The sequence below is a fragment of the Condylura cristata genome, unplaced genomic scaffold, assembly GCF_000260355.1.
Source record: "Condylura cristata isolate star-nosed mole 26May11 unplaced genomic scaffold, ConCri1.0 scaffold00009, whole genome shotgun sequence".
NCBI classification, from domain to species: domain Eukaryota; kingdom Metazoa; phylum Chordata; class Mammalia; order Eulipotyphla; family Talpidae; genus Condylura; species Condylura cristata.
Genome location: NW_004567110.1, coordinates 27,491,702 through 27,504,612, shown reverse-complemented (window position 1 = coordinate 27,504,612; position 12,911 = coordinate 27,491,702). Strand labels below are relative to the sequence as shown.

The 12,911-nt window shown below is 38.1% G+C and overlaps 1 protein-coding gene across 2 annotated transcripts in view; it reads right to left on the bottom strand.

Annotated features, from left to right (window-relative positions):
- The window catches only part of STK3 (serine/threonine kinase 3), a 211,910-nt gene extending 206,910 nt beyond the window's left edge, over window positions 1-5,000 (bottom strand). The window contains exon 1 of one of the 2 annotated variants that reach the window (XM_004679699.2): window positions 4,843-5,000. In XM_004679699.2, coding sequence (XP_004679756.1) covers window positions 4,843-4,868 — 26 coding nt within the window. In that variant the 5' untranslated portion in view covers window positions 4,869-5,000. The remainder of the gene's footprint in view (window positions 1-4,842) is intronic. The other variant, XM_012723058.1, reaches the window with a different exon arrangement.
- Window positions 5,001-12,911: the final 7,911 nt, after the last annotated feature.

The following is a 12,911-nucleotide window of genomic DNA, read 5'->3' as shown; positions in this document are numbered from 1 at the left end:
TTTTGGGTTTGAAGATTGCACTCAATCTTCAATTTTACTTCTTCACATTACTTTCTCATATTGCTTAAAAAAAAGAAAAAAAAAAACAGAATATGGCCCTCCTTGCTGGTCCAACAGGTTAGGACACAACACTGCAAGCCAGCCTCTGCTACTTCAGTGTGAGTTCGATCCCCAGCCCCAGAGGTGATCCGCATGGTGTGACAGACCTCTCCTGACCCACCCGCTGCTCTCCTCAGAAGTATACTTCGTTGATCTGCCTGTTTTGCTCCCCACTGTTTCTGATGAATTCTCTCACCACCCCTGCACCTCTGGCTTGTACCCCAGTTCTGTATGAATAAAAAAATCTTCCAAAAAAAGTTGTGCCTACAAATGGGAAGACATTTAAAAAAAAAACAAAAAACAAAATACAGCTATAACTCCTGCGGTCAGTTTATCTTAAGAGTAAGCTTCTATAGCTTTCTCTCTCATTATCTTTTCAGTGTTTTCACTGTTTCACACCTAACTTTTCTTCCAAGTACAATTTAATCCACAAATTTTAAATAACTATAATTTATAATCTAATTGAGGAACAAGGTCTGTGTGGCAAAGTAATACCTTTCTAGCAATGATAGTCTGTCCTCTTTTTGACATGTGCTGTGTGACAATCTGGCCTTCAGCAACTAGAGTTCTTAAGCCATCCACCTGCCTATCAGACACCCACTTACCAACATATAAAATATCCTACGTAGTGTATAGGCCATGTTTTAATCATTTGCTTTCTACCTAGCAAAACTCACCGATTCTGTGGCATTCTTCTCAGCTAGCAGTTTCCCTACAAAGAAATCTGATAAACTCTACCTATCAAAATGTTAGTAATTAATAATTATTTAGTGGATTTCCCTCCCCAGTGGGACCTCATTTTAATAAGGACTTCTGAAGACTTCTGTGCCCTGTTAAGGAAGTATGAAGAATCTAAAAGCCATTATGGTACCTCAAATCAGTGACACAGGTGACCACATTTAGACCACATTACCAAATTTAGCATATTCCAATGGGAATACCAAGTCAATAATGTGAGCTTTACACAGACCTTGTTCCTCAAGTTTAGGACTCTAGGTCATGATTCTCAGATCTAGCTGCTCATTTCCAGCTCCCAGTAGAGAAGAATGACAACTAAAGAAGTCAATTTCAAAGTCAGTTATCAAAGTGGACCTATCATCCCAGCCTAACACTATGTCAGATATATAAGAACAAAATGCTGAAAATATAAAAAAATCTTTGGGAATGAAAAAAATACCAGTTCAGGACAGTGATAATCTTTAAGGAATGGGGAGAAATGCAGCTGAAAAGAGACAAGCTAGATGACATCAACTTTATTGGTAGTATTTTATTTACAAAGCTAAAGGGATAATACATTATGCATTAAATTTGCCCACATTATCTTTTGGATGTCTAAAATTTTGTGATTAAAAAAGAAAGAACAATATGAAAATGACATATACTCAAACATATGTAAATGTATATTAGGGATACAAAGAAATCTTATGTTAGAAAGTGCTCTAAAAAGGTATCTTAAGAAACAGACCTTAAAGGAAGAATAAAATACAGATTACTAGCAAAAAAAAAGTACAAACTTTTCTAAAGGAAAAGCATTAATAAAGTTGGTGGTACCCACAGCCTGCCCCTAAATAAACAACAATAGGGAAACTTCGTTAGGATAGATATACCCTGATCAGAAAGTCTGGAGATTAATTAAGGTTGAGACCAAGTGATGGAGGCCTTGGGCCCTAAGTAGACTAATGTGCTCTAATCAGAAATCAAAAAAACAAAACAAAACAAAAAAAAAGAACAGCCTGACTGAAGGTTCAGCAAATTATTATCAGAAGCAATAAATAGGATGAAATATATGCAGGAAGAACTGTTCTATAGAACATTAGAGCAAAAGGGGAATAGAAGGTAAAGGGCTGGGAACAGGTCCTGACATCCTGTCCCAGAAGAACTGTAGAGTTCTGCTGTTAAAATCTTTCCACTGCTAAAACAACTTTAAAACCAATGGACTATAACATGCCCAACTTGAATTAAATCAGGTAAATCAGGTGTGAGGATCATAAAACCTAGAAATAAGATAGATGTACTGGTAATGAAAGAGGGGGATGAACTTGCAAATTTTTTTATGGGAAATTTGATAGGGTCTAGTGACAAAAATATAGGACAATGAAAGAGTGGATCAGAAAAATATATATATATGTGCAATATAAATGTGCTTATGTAAAAAGCATCTGAATCCAAAAGAAATGCTTTGGTAGATAAGGCAGGAAAGTAAAGTGACATTCTCATAGAACTTAGTAAAAGAACATGCAAAGGGGATCAGAAGAGTATAGAAGGAGATGGTCACACATGACAAAATACTAAGAAAGCAAATGACAGTTTCATAGAAGAGGCATCATTGTACACAATGAGGGTACACAGTCTTTGCAGCCAATGAGACCAGAGTTCAGGCAGCTCGTCCACTTGACCAAGATGGTTATTCTCTCTGAACTTCATTTAAGAAGGAAAACATAAACTACACATTAAGAAGCACTGTGTTTTACATATGACCTCGTTTAATCCTCTTGATGAGGATGAGATGAAGCAATTAAATTTGAAACTAGCATAGTTAGTTGTAAAGTCATGATTCCTATGTCTTAGGACAATAAAATACAGGAATGGGTACATAACATTCTGGTGAGTAGTATGGCCTAAATAGTGGTAGCTAAGTAATTTTTTATTAAAAAGTAATGATTGGCCTTCCCTGGTGGCGCAGGGTTAAAGCACAGCACTGAGAATCTAAAGCTGCTTCAGCATGAGTTCGATTCCCACCTGCCCCGGAGGTGACCACATGGTGTGGCAGACCTCTCCTGACCCACCCAGCTGCTCCCCTTAGCAGTGTACTTCATCGATCTGCCTATTCTGCTCCCCACTCTGTCTCTGGTGAAGCCTCTCACCGCCCCTGAGCCTCTGGCCTGTACCCCAGTTCTGTATGCACAAATAAATCTTTAAAAAAAAAAAAAAGTAATGATCAATGGAGACAACACAAAAACTTACTGTTAGTTATCCTTGTCATAGCTTATCCTATCCATATCCACTGGCAAACTCTCTTAACGCCCTCATCTATAAAACATGACTAACGCCTGCATATAACCTATTCAACAGGGTTATTAGAATTAAAATACATTAAGTAAATGAAGATGCTATAAAATGTTTTACTTGATGCACTCTGTAACCCTAAATAATAAAGCATTAATATCTTTGTGCTTCAGAAATGTCTTTCTGAATCAGCAGAAGTCTCTCCATAGAATGCTAAAGGTCTGTTAAAGGCGCAACCATCACTTTCAAAAGTGTATGAAACTTTCATCACTTTCACCACAGAATGGTGATGTACCATCCACAACACAACACACCTTCTCCTGATCCTATTAATTAGGTTACCTAATGTCCCTGAAAGGTCAGACATGCTCCTACACTTATAAAGGAACTCTCATAGCTTAAAACAGAGGTTTCTAAGGTTTCACTTCAATTTAGTGCCATTCAATCAAAGTCTTAGTATGTATCTCAGAGATGCTCCCTTAATAATAGTCCCTTCCAAAATAGAAAGGGAGTGGGCTTGGGTGGGAAAGAGTGATTGCAACCTTCCTCTATAGTATTAAAACTGGGTGCCCACTCAATACAGGAATTTGAATACAAAATGCCAGAGAAGACTCTATTAGGGGCTCTCTTTTTTTGCTAACTCTCTTTTTTTTACCTGAACAGATGGTTTCCAGGTCTCCAGGCTCATGTGTCTAATCAGTAACACAATTCACAGTAACTCAGAAAGTTCCTACCTTTTTAATCAGTAATAATTAATATTTTATTATTTGATAAATTATTGTGTCCTCAAATACACCATTTTTCAGCTAAAGATGTCTAGCTATCAGAACACATGAAATCTTTAATTTTCACTGATATTCTTTTGGGAACCAAACTGATATTCTTTTACTTGATAAATCAAAAGTGAAAAAACTGAGGTTAAATGGTTTATCTAGCAACTCTTAGTTAGCTGATTCATTCTTGGGGGAAATGCACACTACAAATCTCTATCAGTGGACCTTAACTTAGCTTCCTAATATTATTTCAAGCACTAGTTTCAAAGATCCCTTCAGACTGCTGTATACTCTTACACTTCCAATGCCTCAAAGATTAATTATAAACTCACGTTAAATACCAAAGCGTCATTCTTTTCACATGCTAAAAGAAAAACAGACCCAAAACAAATAGGGGGGAGGGGTTCTAACTTAAGATCACCACTGTCTTGCACCAGAAATACTTCTGAAGTTGGGGGGCGGGGGACGTGGGGGAGAACACACCTGTCAGTTCTGTATATCCAATTTATTTCACAGACTGTGTAGCTATTAATATATTCAATAATTTAATGCTCTTAATCTGTAAACAACTGTTTTTTTTTTTAAAGAGGCAACACTACGAAAATCACAAAACCTACATAGCTGTGAACCCCGTAATTCCCTAGTGTTCCGTCTCCAAGGTTTCATGAAACTGACACTAGGTAAAATTCAACCAGCCCCGGGCCGCAGGCCGCGAGGAGCTGGCTCTGCCCCGCGACCTTCCACGCGCGCAAGGCCCCGCCGGCAGCTGAGGCGAGGCCTCCCCTCGGCCGCTCACCCAGTGGACAGAAAGCGCCCGGAACTCACACCAGCCCCGAGACCCTCAGGACGCCCACCAGCACCCCGCCCGACTGGCGGAGGGGGTCGCGGTCCCGCCCGGCCTAGCCGCCCCCGCCCCACGGCCGCCGGCGCCGCCTCCCTCCTCCGCTCTCCCCGCGTCGGTTACCTCTTGGGCGCCGGCGGCTGCTCCATGGCGGCCCCGGCCAGAGGGAAGGACTTGTGGGCGGCGAGGCCGGAGAGAGTAAAGGGGTCGGGACACTGGCCGCCGAGCCCGGGGAACCGGAGAGGGAAACTCCAGGAACTGGAAATAACTTTCCCGTAACTCTACGGCGGATCTCCCCCCGCCCCGTCCCCGAGCGCGGCTCTTCCCGACCTGCTCCTCCCCTCAGCGACCCGCTGCGGTCTTGGAAGGGTGGGGAAGCCCGGAGCTGGAGCGGGTGGGCGGAGCGAATCTCGGCACAGACATGATGGGCGGGGCCATGCCCGGGAGGTGGGCGGAGTCGGGGGCGGAGGGAAGGGTGAGTCTTAACGCCAGGAGGAGGAAGAGTGCCGTGGGGGAGTCAGTCTGGACTTGGAGATTCTCTAAGCTGGTGTTGGGTATGTTCTTTTGAGATGGCCTAAAGCTTCTGTTTGTCCTTTGCCTTCATTGCTTTTGCTCCAATCCGATTTGACTCATTTTTTCTGGATTTCCCAAGGACACAACTCAAACATCCTGTGAAGTCTTCTGAAGTGTTTGTAACTGCCCACGCTTCTCTCTCCAGTTCTGTTTATAATTATTGGTTATGATTCCCCCAGCCATTTGACATTTGTAGCTACAAGACAAGGGATACTTCTGGAAATTCTTGTTTGATTTTGATTGTGAACAAGGTACTCACTACATTTCACGATAATTACAGCTAATTACAAAGAAAATATTTACTGCTGTGAGCTCTTCTCTCCCATTGCACCGAACTTAGCACAGTGTAGTGTTGGTGGCTCTTCAGTTGGGTAACGTGGCAAGCATGCCAAATGTTATATTACATGGAAAGTACTCAAGAAGTTTGTTTCCTTTTCCTGTTGCTACCATCTTCCACCAACCTGCTTTCAACACCCTTCTCCTATTTTAACGTGACCCATTCATTGCATCCATGCATATGTAATAAGTACCTTGTAACCTTAAATTCATAGATAGATATCGTTCTTATGATTGTATATAGCTGCGATGTAATGAGTTTGCTTGTTTTTTTTTTTTTAGAAGTTGTCAAGTTGCAGAATCATAAAGCGTTCGTTTTCTTGGAGATTAGAACCAAGAATATTGAATAAAAGAATTTTATAAAAATCGAAATTAACCCAAATTAATTCTCCCTATACATATTGTTCCTCTTTTTGCATTAAGTTTCAGTAAATAACTCAGGTGATTTATTTTCAAATCATTATAGTCGATTCTAACTTTATTTTCAATTAAGAGCATTCACTAAACCCTGAAGTCAAATTTGTGAACAAGATTAATGGTTACAGTACTTTGTTCTACTTTAGATTATTGAAACTCACCAGTCTAACAATTCAGAAGTAACAAAACAACCAAAAGACTGAACAATCAGAATGTTAGGCTTGGGAGGGAACTTTGAAATAAGTTCATTCTATTCCTCTCATCTTCATTTACATGCCCTAGTTCCCCCTATTTCCAACTTCGTATGTTTTATCAAAAAATTCTCTATTAGAAAAGATCATTTTATTTTAATGTCATTTTTTTCTATGGACTCAATTTCTCATATTTTAAAACAGGATCTCCACTTTGTTACCAAACTTACTCTCTGGGATTACTCCCCCCCCCCACCCCCGACTCACACCACCAGTAACAATACCCCACTACCTCCAAAACCTACATAATGAAGGAGCTGCCACTTTTACATGTGCCCATGATACACTCTTCTGACTTTTGTATGATGCTTACCACAATGAATGATGCTTGCTACAATGAATGATGCTTGCTACAGTGAAGTTCTGTTAATTTGATGGTCATCTCACCTGAAATGACAGTCTGCTTAAAACCATACTGTTTTTCTTTCAATTCCTTGCATAGCAAGGGTTCTGGGTTAGATAGCTTCCTTTTGTTTCCCTAGATTCTTCTCCCTCGGCTCTCTCCTGTGGGCCTACCTGTCTGACTGCCATCAGTGTACACTCAGCTCTCTGGCTTATAGATAAGTGTAATGATACCGAGACCCAGTAGAAGAACATCTAGGAAGAAAGGATCATTAAGTCAGGCTATTTATTTCCCTCATTGCTTCCTGTGAAGTCACCTAGGACCCAAACTCTCCCCTGTCCTCATCCCTTGAGTCTTACCTCACTGTATATGAGTCAAATAGTGAGTGTATAGGTATGCCAGGCACTGTTGCTATATGTGCTAGAGATCCAACAGTGAAGAAAATAGACAAAATTTGGTATTCTGATTGAGGAAACAAGATGAATAATTAAACAATGATGTTAGGTACTGAAAACTCGAAGAAGAAAAGTAAAAGGGGGGAAGGGAACATCAGGTAGAAGGAAGGAGTGAAATTTAAATAAGGTGGTCAGGAAAGGTTTCCAAGGGAGAGCCATACAGCTGGCCACAGGAAGAGAACTGAGTGACCAAACGAACAGTAAATGCTAAGGTCTGTAGGCAAGTGTGCCTGTGTATTGTTTGCTAGTGAATAAAAGGAATTGGTTTTCTCCTGAGTTACTCAGAAAAAAAATCTTTGCTTTGGTTTGTCTGAAAAGTCTGTCTGAAGACTCCAAGAATGAAAGCATAGAAATTATCATTGAATCTACAAATAAGAGGCAGCAACTGTCATGAACAGATGAAAGTCCTAGAAAAATTTGATACACAAATGAGGGTCACTCAATTTCTCTTACCTGTGAAAGTAGGGTAATCTGTTTCTGCTTCCAAACATTCTGATTAGAAACCAGATTAAGCATGCACTTTCATTATACTGGTAAACAGCTCACTAGAATTTTCATCTGAGTGCTCTTAGAGTCATTGAAGTACATTTGTTGTCCCTGAATACACACTCCACTTTGTTTTATGGATAGAAAAATATTAAGAAAAAAAATCCTTGTTAAACCACTTGCCATTCACTGAAACTACAAAGTTTCTGTTTTTCTTCTTTCTCATTTTAATATTTATTTGAAAACCATTTTTAACTAACAAAGGTTTACCTATTTTAACTTTTATCAGGACAAAAAGTAAGTGCCTGTCCAGTATAAAACAGTGTTTTACTTACAAGGAAATTTGGAAGTGTTTCCTTTGAAGAGGAACCTTTACAAAGCATTTCTCTTGAAATGTTTCCCCTTTCTAATTTAATTTTATAGTTAAATTGGACTTCATATGCTGCATTGAAATTCAACTGTGATCTTTTATCACTGCAATCTTACACTTTATTTGTTTGCTTCTCTGATCAAACTCAAGCTGTTTGGGAATAAGAACAGTGTTTTGTTTATATCTGTCATCTCAAAAATCTACCATACCTGTTAAATGCAAGATAAAACTCAAAATGATTTTTAAAATAAGAAGCCTAGAAGTAGGTGTTTGTAGATTTGATTAATTCTTTGATTTACTCTTGGCTTCCTTTTCTGCTGCGCACAGCAACATCTTTTCAGGCTATCATCCTTTCTCAAAGTCCCAAATTCAGCCATTGCATGGAGACATACTAACATCCAGTATGAGAAGCATCATTTTTTAAAAAATCATGTTGTTCTGTCTTTATCATACCCTTCCATCCAACTAAGTAACCTGGAAAGCATTTCACCTGCTGTTCTGTTTGTTTACCAATTCCTGTCTCTCTTTTCATCAATGATGAGGTAGATAATTTTTCTTCAGGGAAGATAAATCCATAGTATTTTGCCTTGGCCAATAATAAAAATTTGGGATGTGTTGGATGGCAAAGTTGTTGCCATCAACATCTGTGGATGATCATACCCATTCTCCACGTTAGCATCTCCAGTCACATCACACAGGCTACCAGTGTCAAACTTTATGAAATCCTTAATCTTGTCAATTTCCAAACTACCCTTAGATGCAGCTTGCATCCATTTGTTATTCCTGCAAGTCTTTTCCCACAGAGAATAATCTTTTCAATACTGTAGCTCTTCTAGTTCTACTTACCCACATTAACACACATAGCTCTGGGAGAAATGAAATGGAGGACCCTTCTATAAAGGCCAGGGAAGCAGGAGGGAATTTTTAGACTTTATTATTTTTGTCCCTATCAAACATTCTTTCAATCAAAATTTATATATTAAATTGCCTAATATGACAACGAAGTGTGATCCCTCTCCTGAAACAATGGGGCCTGCCCATTACAAATTTTCCTTTGCTCATTCTTATGGAGCCCAGTTCAAAGGGAGTGATTCCTTTGAAGTAATTTTTTGAGGTAATTTTTTGCTTAATGTAGTGATTATTTTACAAAAATTACCCATGGAATACCTTTACATGGTTAATTTCCCTCAAGCATTGAAACTCTGATTTTAGTTTCAAATTTTACTGAGCAAGAGGGTGAAATGACCACAGTCAAAGGTATTAGAAAAAGTTGTTTCAAGACAAGCTTGCTAAGAAATCATTATTGACAAAAGAATGTTGGATTATCTGTTGATACCTTTTTTTTAAATTTAAATCTATTTATTATTTTTACATCACTCTACCTGTTGATACTTAACCACAAAAAAAAGGAGGAGAGTAATGAAAGAGCTTCTGGACTGACAGATTTATGTTTGGTAAACTAAAATTCTTTTAAATGTAATTCAAGGATGAGAACATTGAAAACAGGTAAACATGATTTATTATATCTGAATTAGTTTTTTATTGCTGTTTAACACATTACCCCAAAACAAATTTTTAATTCTCAAAAAGATTTTTTATGGAATTTAACAAACTAATTATTAAGTTAAAATGGAAGAGAAAATACATGAAAAGACCTGAAAGGTTTTTCGGGGGAAAAGGGAGGAGGTATTTTCTTTTCCAGATGACAGGCATATGATGAAGTGATGGTAATTAAAACAATGTACTAGTGAAGGGACTGTGGAGATTGATCCTGCTGGGAGAAGAATGGGGACTACACTTGAGGGGAGAAAGCCAATACTGTCCAAAAATTAACAATGATGTAAGAAAATAAATTAATCAACTTTTTTAAAATTAAAAAGCCAGTGTTAGTAATTCAGAAATAGATAAATTAATATATGTAGTGAGTAATATGCCAGAAAAGAACCATTTTTATGTGAAAATGTTGTGTGTAACAATGTGACATTTTTAAATCACAGGGAAGAAGGAATTACTCAATAAATTATATTGGGACAACAGACTACTTTATTTGGAAAATAGGTTAATAAATAGCATTAGATGTCTCTTTATATACCCCTATATCAGACTTTTTATATGACAGTTAACTGAAGAAACAGCTCTAATTGCCTTACACAACAAATTGCTCGTCTGACTGGAAGATCCAGAGACAAAGCAGGCAAATCAAAAGCAGTTGCTTGATTTAGTAGCTCAATACCAGCATGAAAGACACTGGAGTTTTCTGGTTTGTTTTTCGTTTTCTTTCCCTGTCTCTAGGTTCTGACTTTTACAAAGTCAGCTTCATCTTATGGCTAAATGGCTGTTGAAATTCCAAGTTTCAAATTTGTACCTCAAACTTCCCAAGTGGAGATAAAGCACTACCTTTGGATAGCTCCATTAAAGGAAGGAGAAGTTCCCCATAGAATGCTTCTGTAGTCTCTATTTCTGTCTCTCTGGATCAAACGCCCATTTTGACAGTTCTCCAATTTGACTTACTCCTGAATGAACTGGCATATCTTAATAAATAAATCAGTGTGATAAGAGGAAATAGGAATTCCCTGTCTGGCCTAAAATAATTGCACTTTCTTTTAGAACTAAAGATGATGTTGATGTCTATTATGACTACCACAAATGAAAGAAACTTATGTTTACATAAAAAGAGGGGAGAAGGAAACAGCCTCAGTGTCTGCTATAACAGTATATCCGCATATACTCCAGATGCATTAAATATCCAAATGGATACAAGTAGATAGACTGCTACACTCCCAAAAAAGTGGAGTCTAGGGCCCTCCCTGGTGGCGCAGCGGGTTAAAGCACAGCACTGAGAATCTAAACCCACTTCCGCATGAGTTCGATTCCCGCCTGCCCTGGAGGAGATCCACATGGCGTGGCAGACCTCTCCTGACCCGCCCGCTGCTCCCCTCAGCAGTGTATTTCATCGATCTGCCTGTCTGCTCCCCACTCTGTCCCTGGTGAATCCTCTCACCCTCCGCATCTCTGGCCTGTACCCTAGTTCTGTATAAATAAATAAATAAATCTTTAAAAAAAAAAAAGTGGAGTCTAATTCTTCATGCCTTAAATGGGAGCTGCACATAATCTTCCATTCAAAGAGTAAGGTGTGAAAGGGGGAGTAAAAGACAATAACTTGAGTAGAGAAACACAATTTCAGTCTGGTGATCAAGGTCAACATCAACAGTGATAAGTCACATTGCTAATGTGGATCCTTAATATATGATAAGGGCACTTTACCTCTTTAGTCTTCCTCCCCAAAGTACAAACTCTTGTCTCATTACAAGAAAAACATCAGACATTCTATGAAAAACATGACCAGTACTCCTCAAAACTGTTAAGATAATCACCAAAAATAAGATTCTGAGAAACTACCACAGAACAGGGGAGGCCAGGGAGATATTAGACTGAACATAACGAAATATGAGGTATCCCAAATGTATTGGAATGCCTGGAACAACAACAAAAAATGATTACTAGTAAAACTTTTAAAAATCTGATACGGGGCCCTCCCTGGTGGCGCAGCGGGTTGAAGCACAGCACTGAGAATCTAAAGCCACTTCCTCCTGAGTTCGATCCCCGCCTGCCCCGGAGGTGACCACATGGCGTGGCAGACCTCTCCTGACCTGCCCACTGCTCCCCTCAGCAGTGTACTTCGTAGATCTGCCTGTTCTGTTCCCCACTCTGTCTCTGATGAGGCCTCTCACCGCCCCTGAGCCTCTGACCTGTACCCCAGTTCTGTATGTACAAATAAATAAATCTTTAAAAAAAAAATCTGATACGGACTTCAGTTAACAACATTAATATTGACTCATTAATTGTAACAAATGTATCATGCCATGTAAGATATTAATAATTAAGGAATTTGGGTATGGAGTCTATGAGTACTCTCTGTACTGTTTTGTCCTATTTCCTAAATAGAAATTCTATTTAAAAACATTTTTAAAACAAATATCTCCAAGATACAAAAGTTTTACAACAGAAAATAAGATAATAGTTTTTATAATCATGGGACACAAAATTGGATAAGAAAATTTAAAACTCAGAAAATATCAAAGAAAAAAGCAAAAGTTGATCGCATAGTATCAAAAGTTTAGAAAGAAAAATAATAACCAAAGATACTAGATGCTAGTGAGAATAAAATAGAAGTATCTGCAATATATGTATCAGATGGAGAGTTTATAGATAGAGAACAGAGAGATAAAGAAATAATTAGGAAATAACAGTCTAAATAGACAAACGGGCAAAACATCTAAAGTGACAAATCACAAAATAATTTAAAATAATAAGTAAACATGAAAAGACGCTCAATCTCACCAATAATGAGAGAAATACAAATGAAGTAACAATGTTCTGAAGTCAAGAATTTGGGGAAAAGAGAGGAGAGTGAAGGGAAAAAAGATAACAGTAGTAGAGAATATATGATTGACATTGAGAGCAATTTCTGTTTATTGATTTTCAAACTGTAATATTAAAAAAAATGTATAGCTGCTTTAAGCCCTCAGAAAGCCTATGAAGAACAAACTATAAACTGTGCTGCAAAACTTAATATAGAACTTAGCAAAGTACAATGAAAATAATTGCTACCTTTGCTTAGGAAACTATCTTGATAAAGTTTTTTGGGTTGGGAAAGTACTTGCTCTATAAGGAGGCAAAAAGTAAATAAAGAGAGTTGGAATCAGAATTAGACATGTATATAAATTCCAAATGTCTTTGGACTCCAGAAAGATATTTAGTGAAGCACTAAAATAGAAACAGAATTGATTTAACTGCCATACCACTGAAGTATTCTCAGGAAGACAACAAATGGCCTTTAGATTAAGCTTACTTTTAAACTGAGTTGAATTTCATCTTTCCTTAAAAATTAAGCGCTGGTAATTAATAGCTTAATTTATTCTGAGTTTGGAGAGTGTCCATTTATATTAAATATATATATG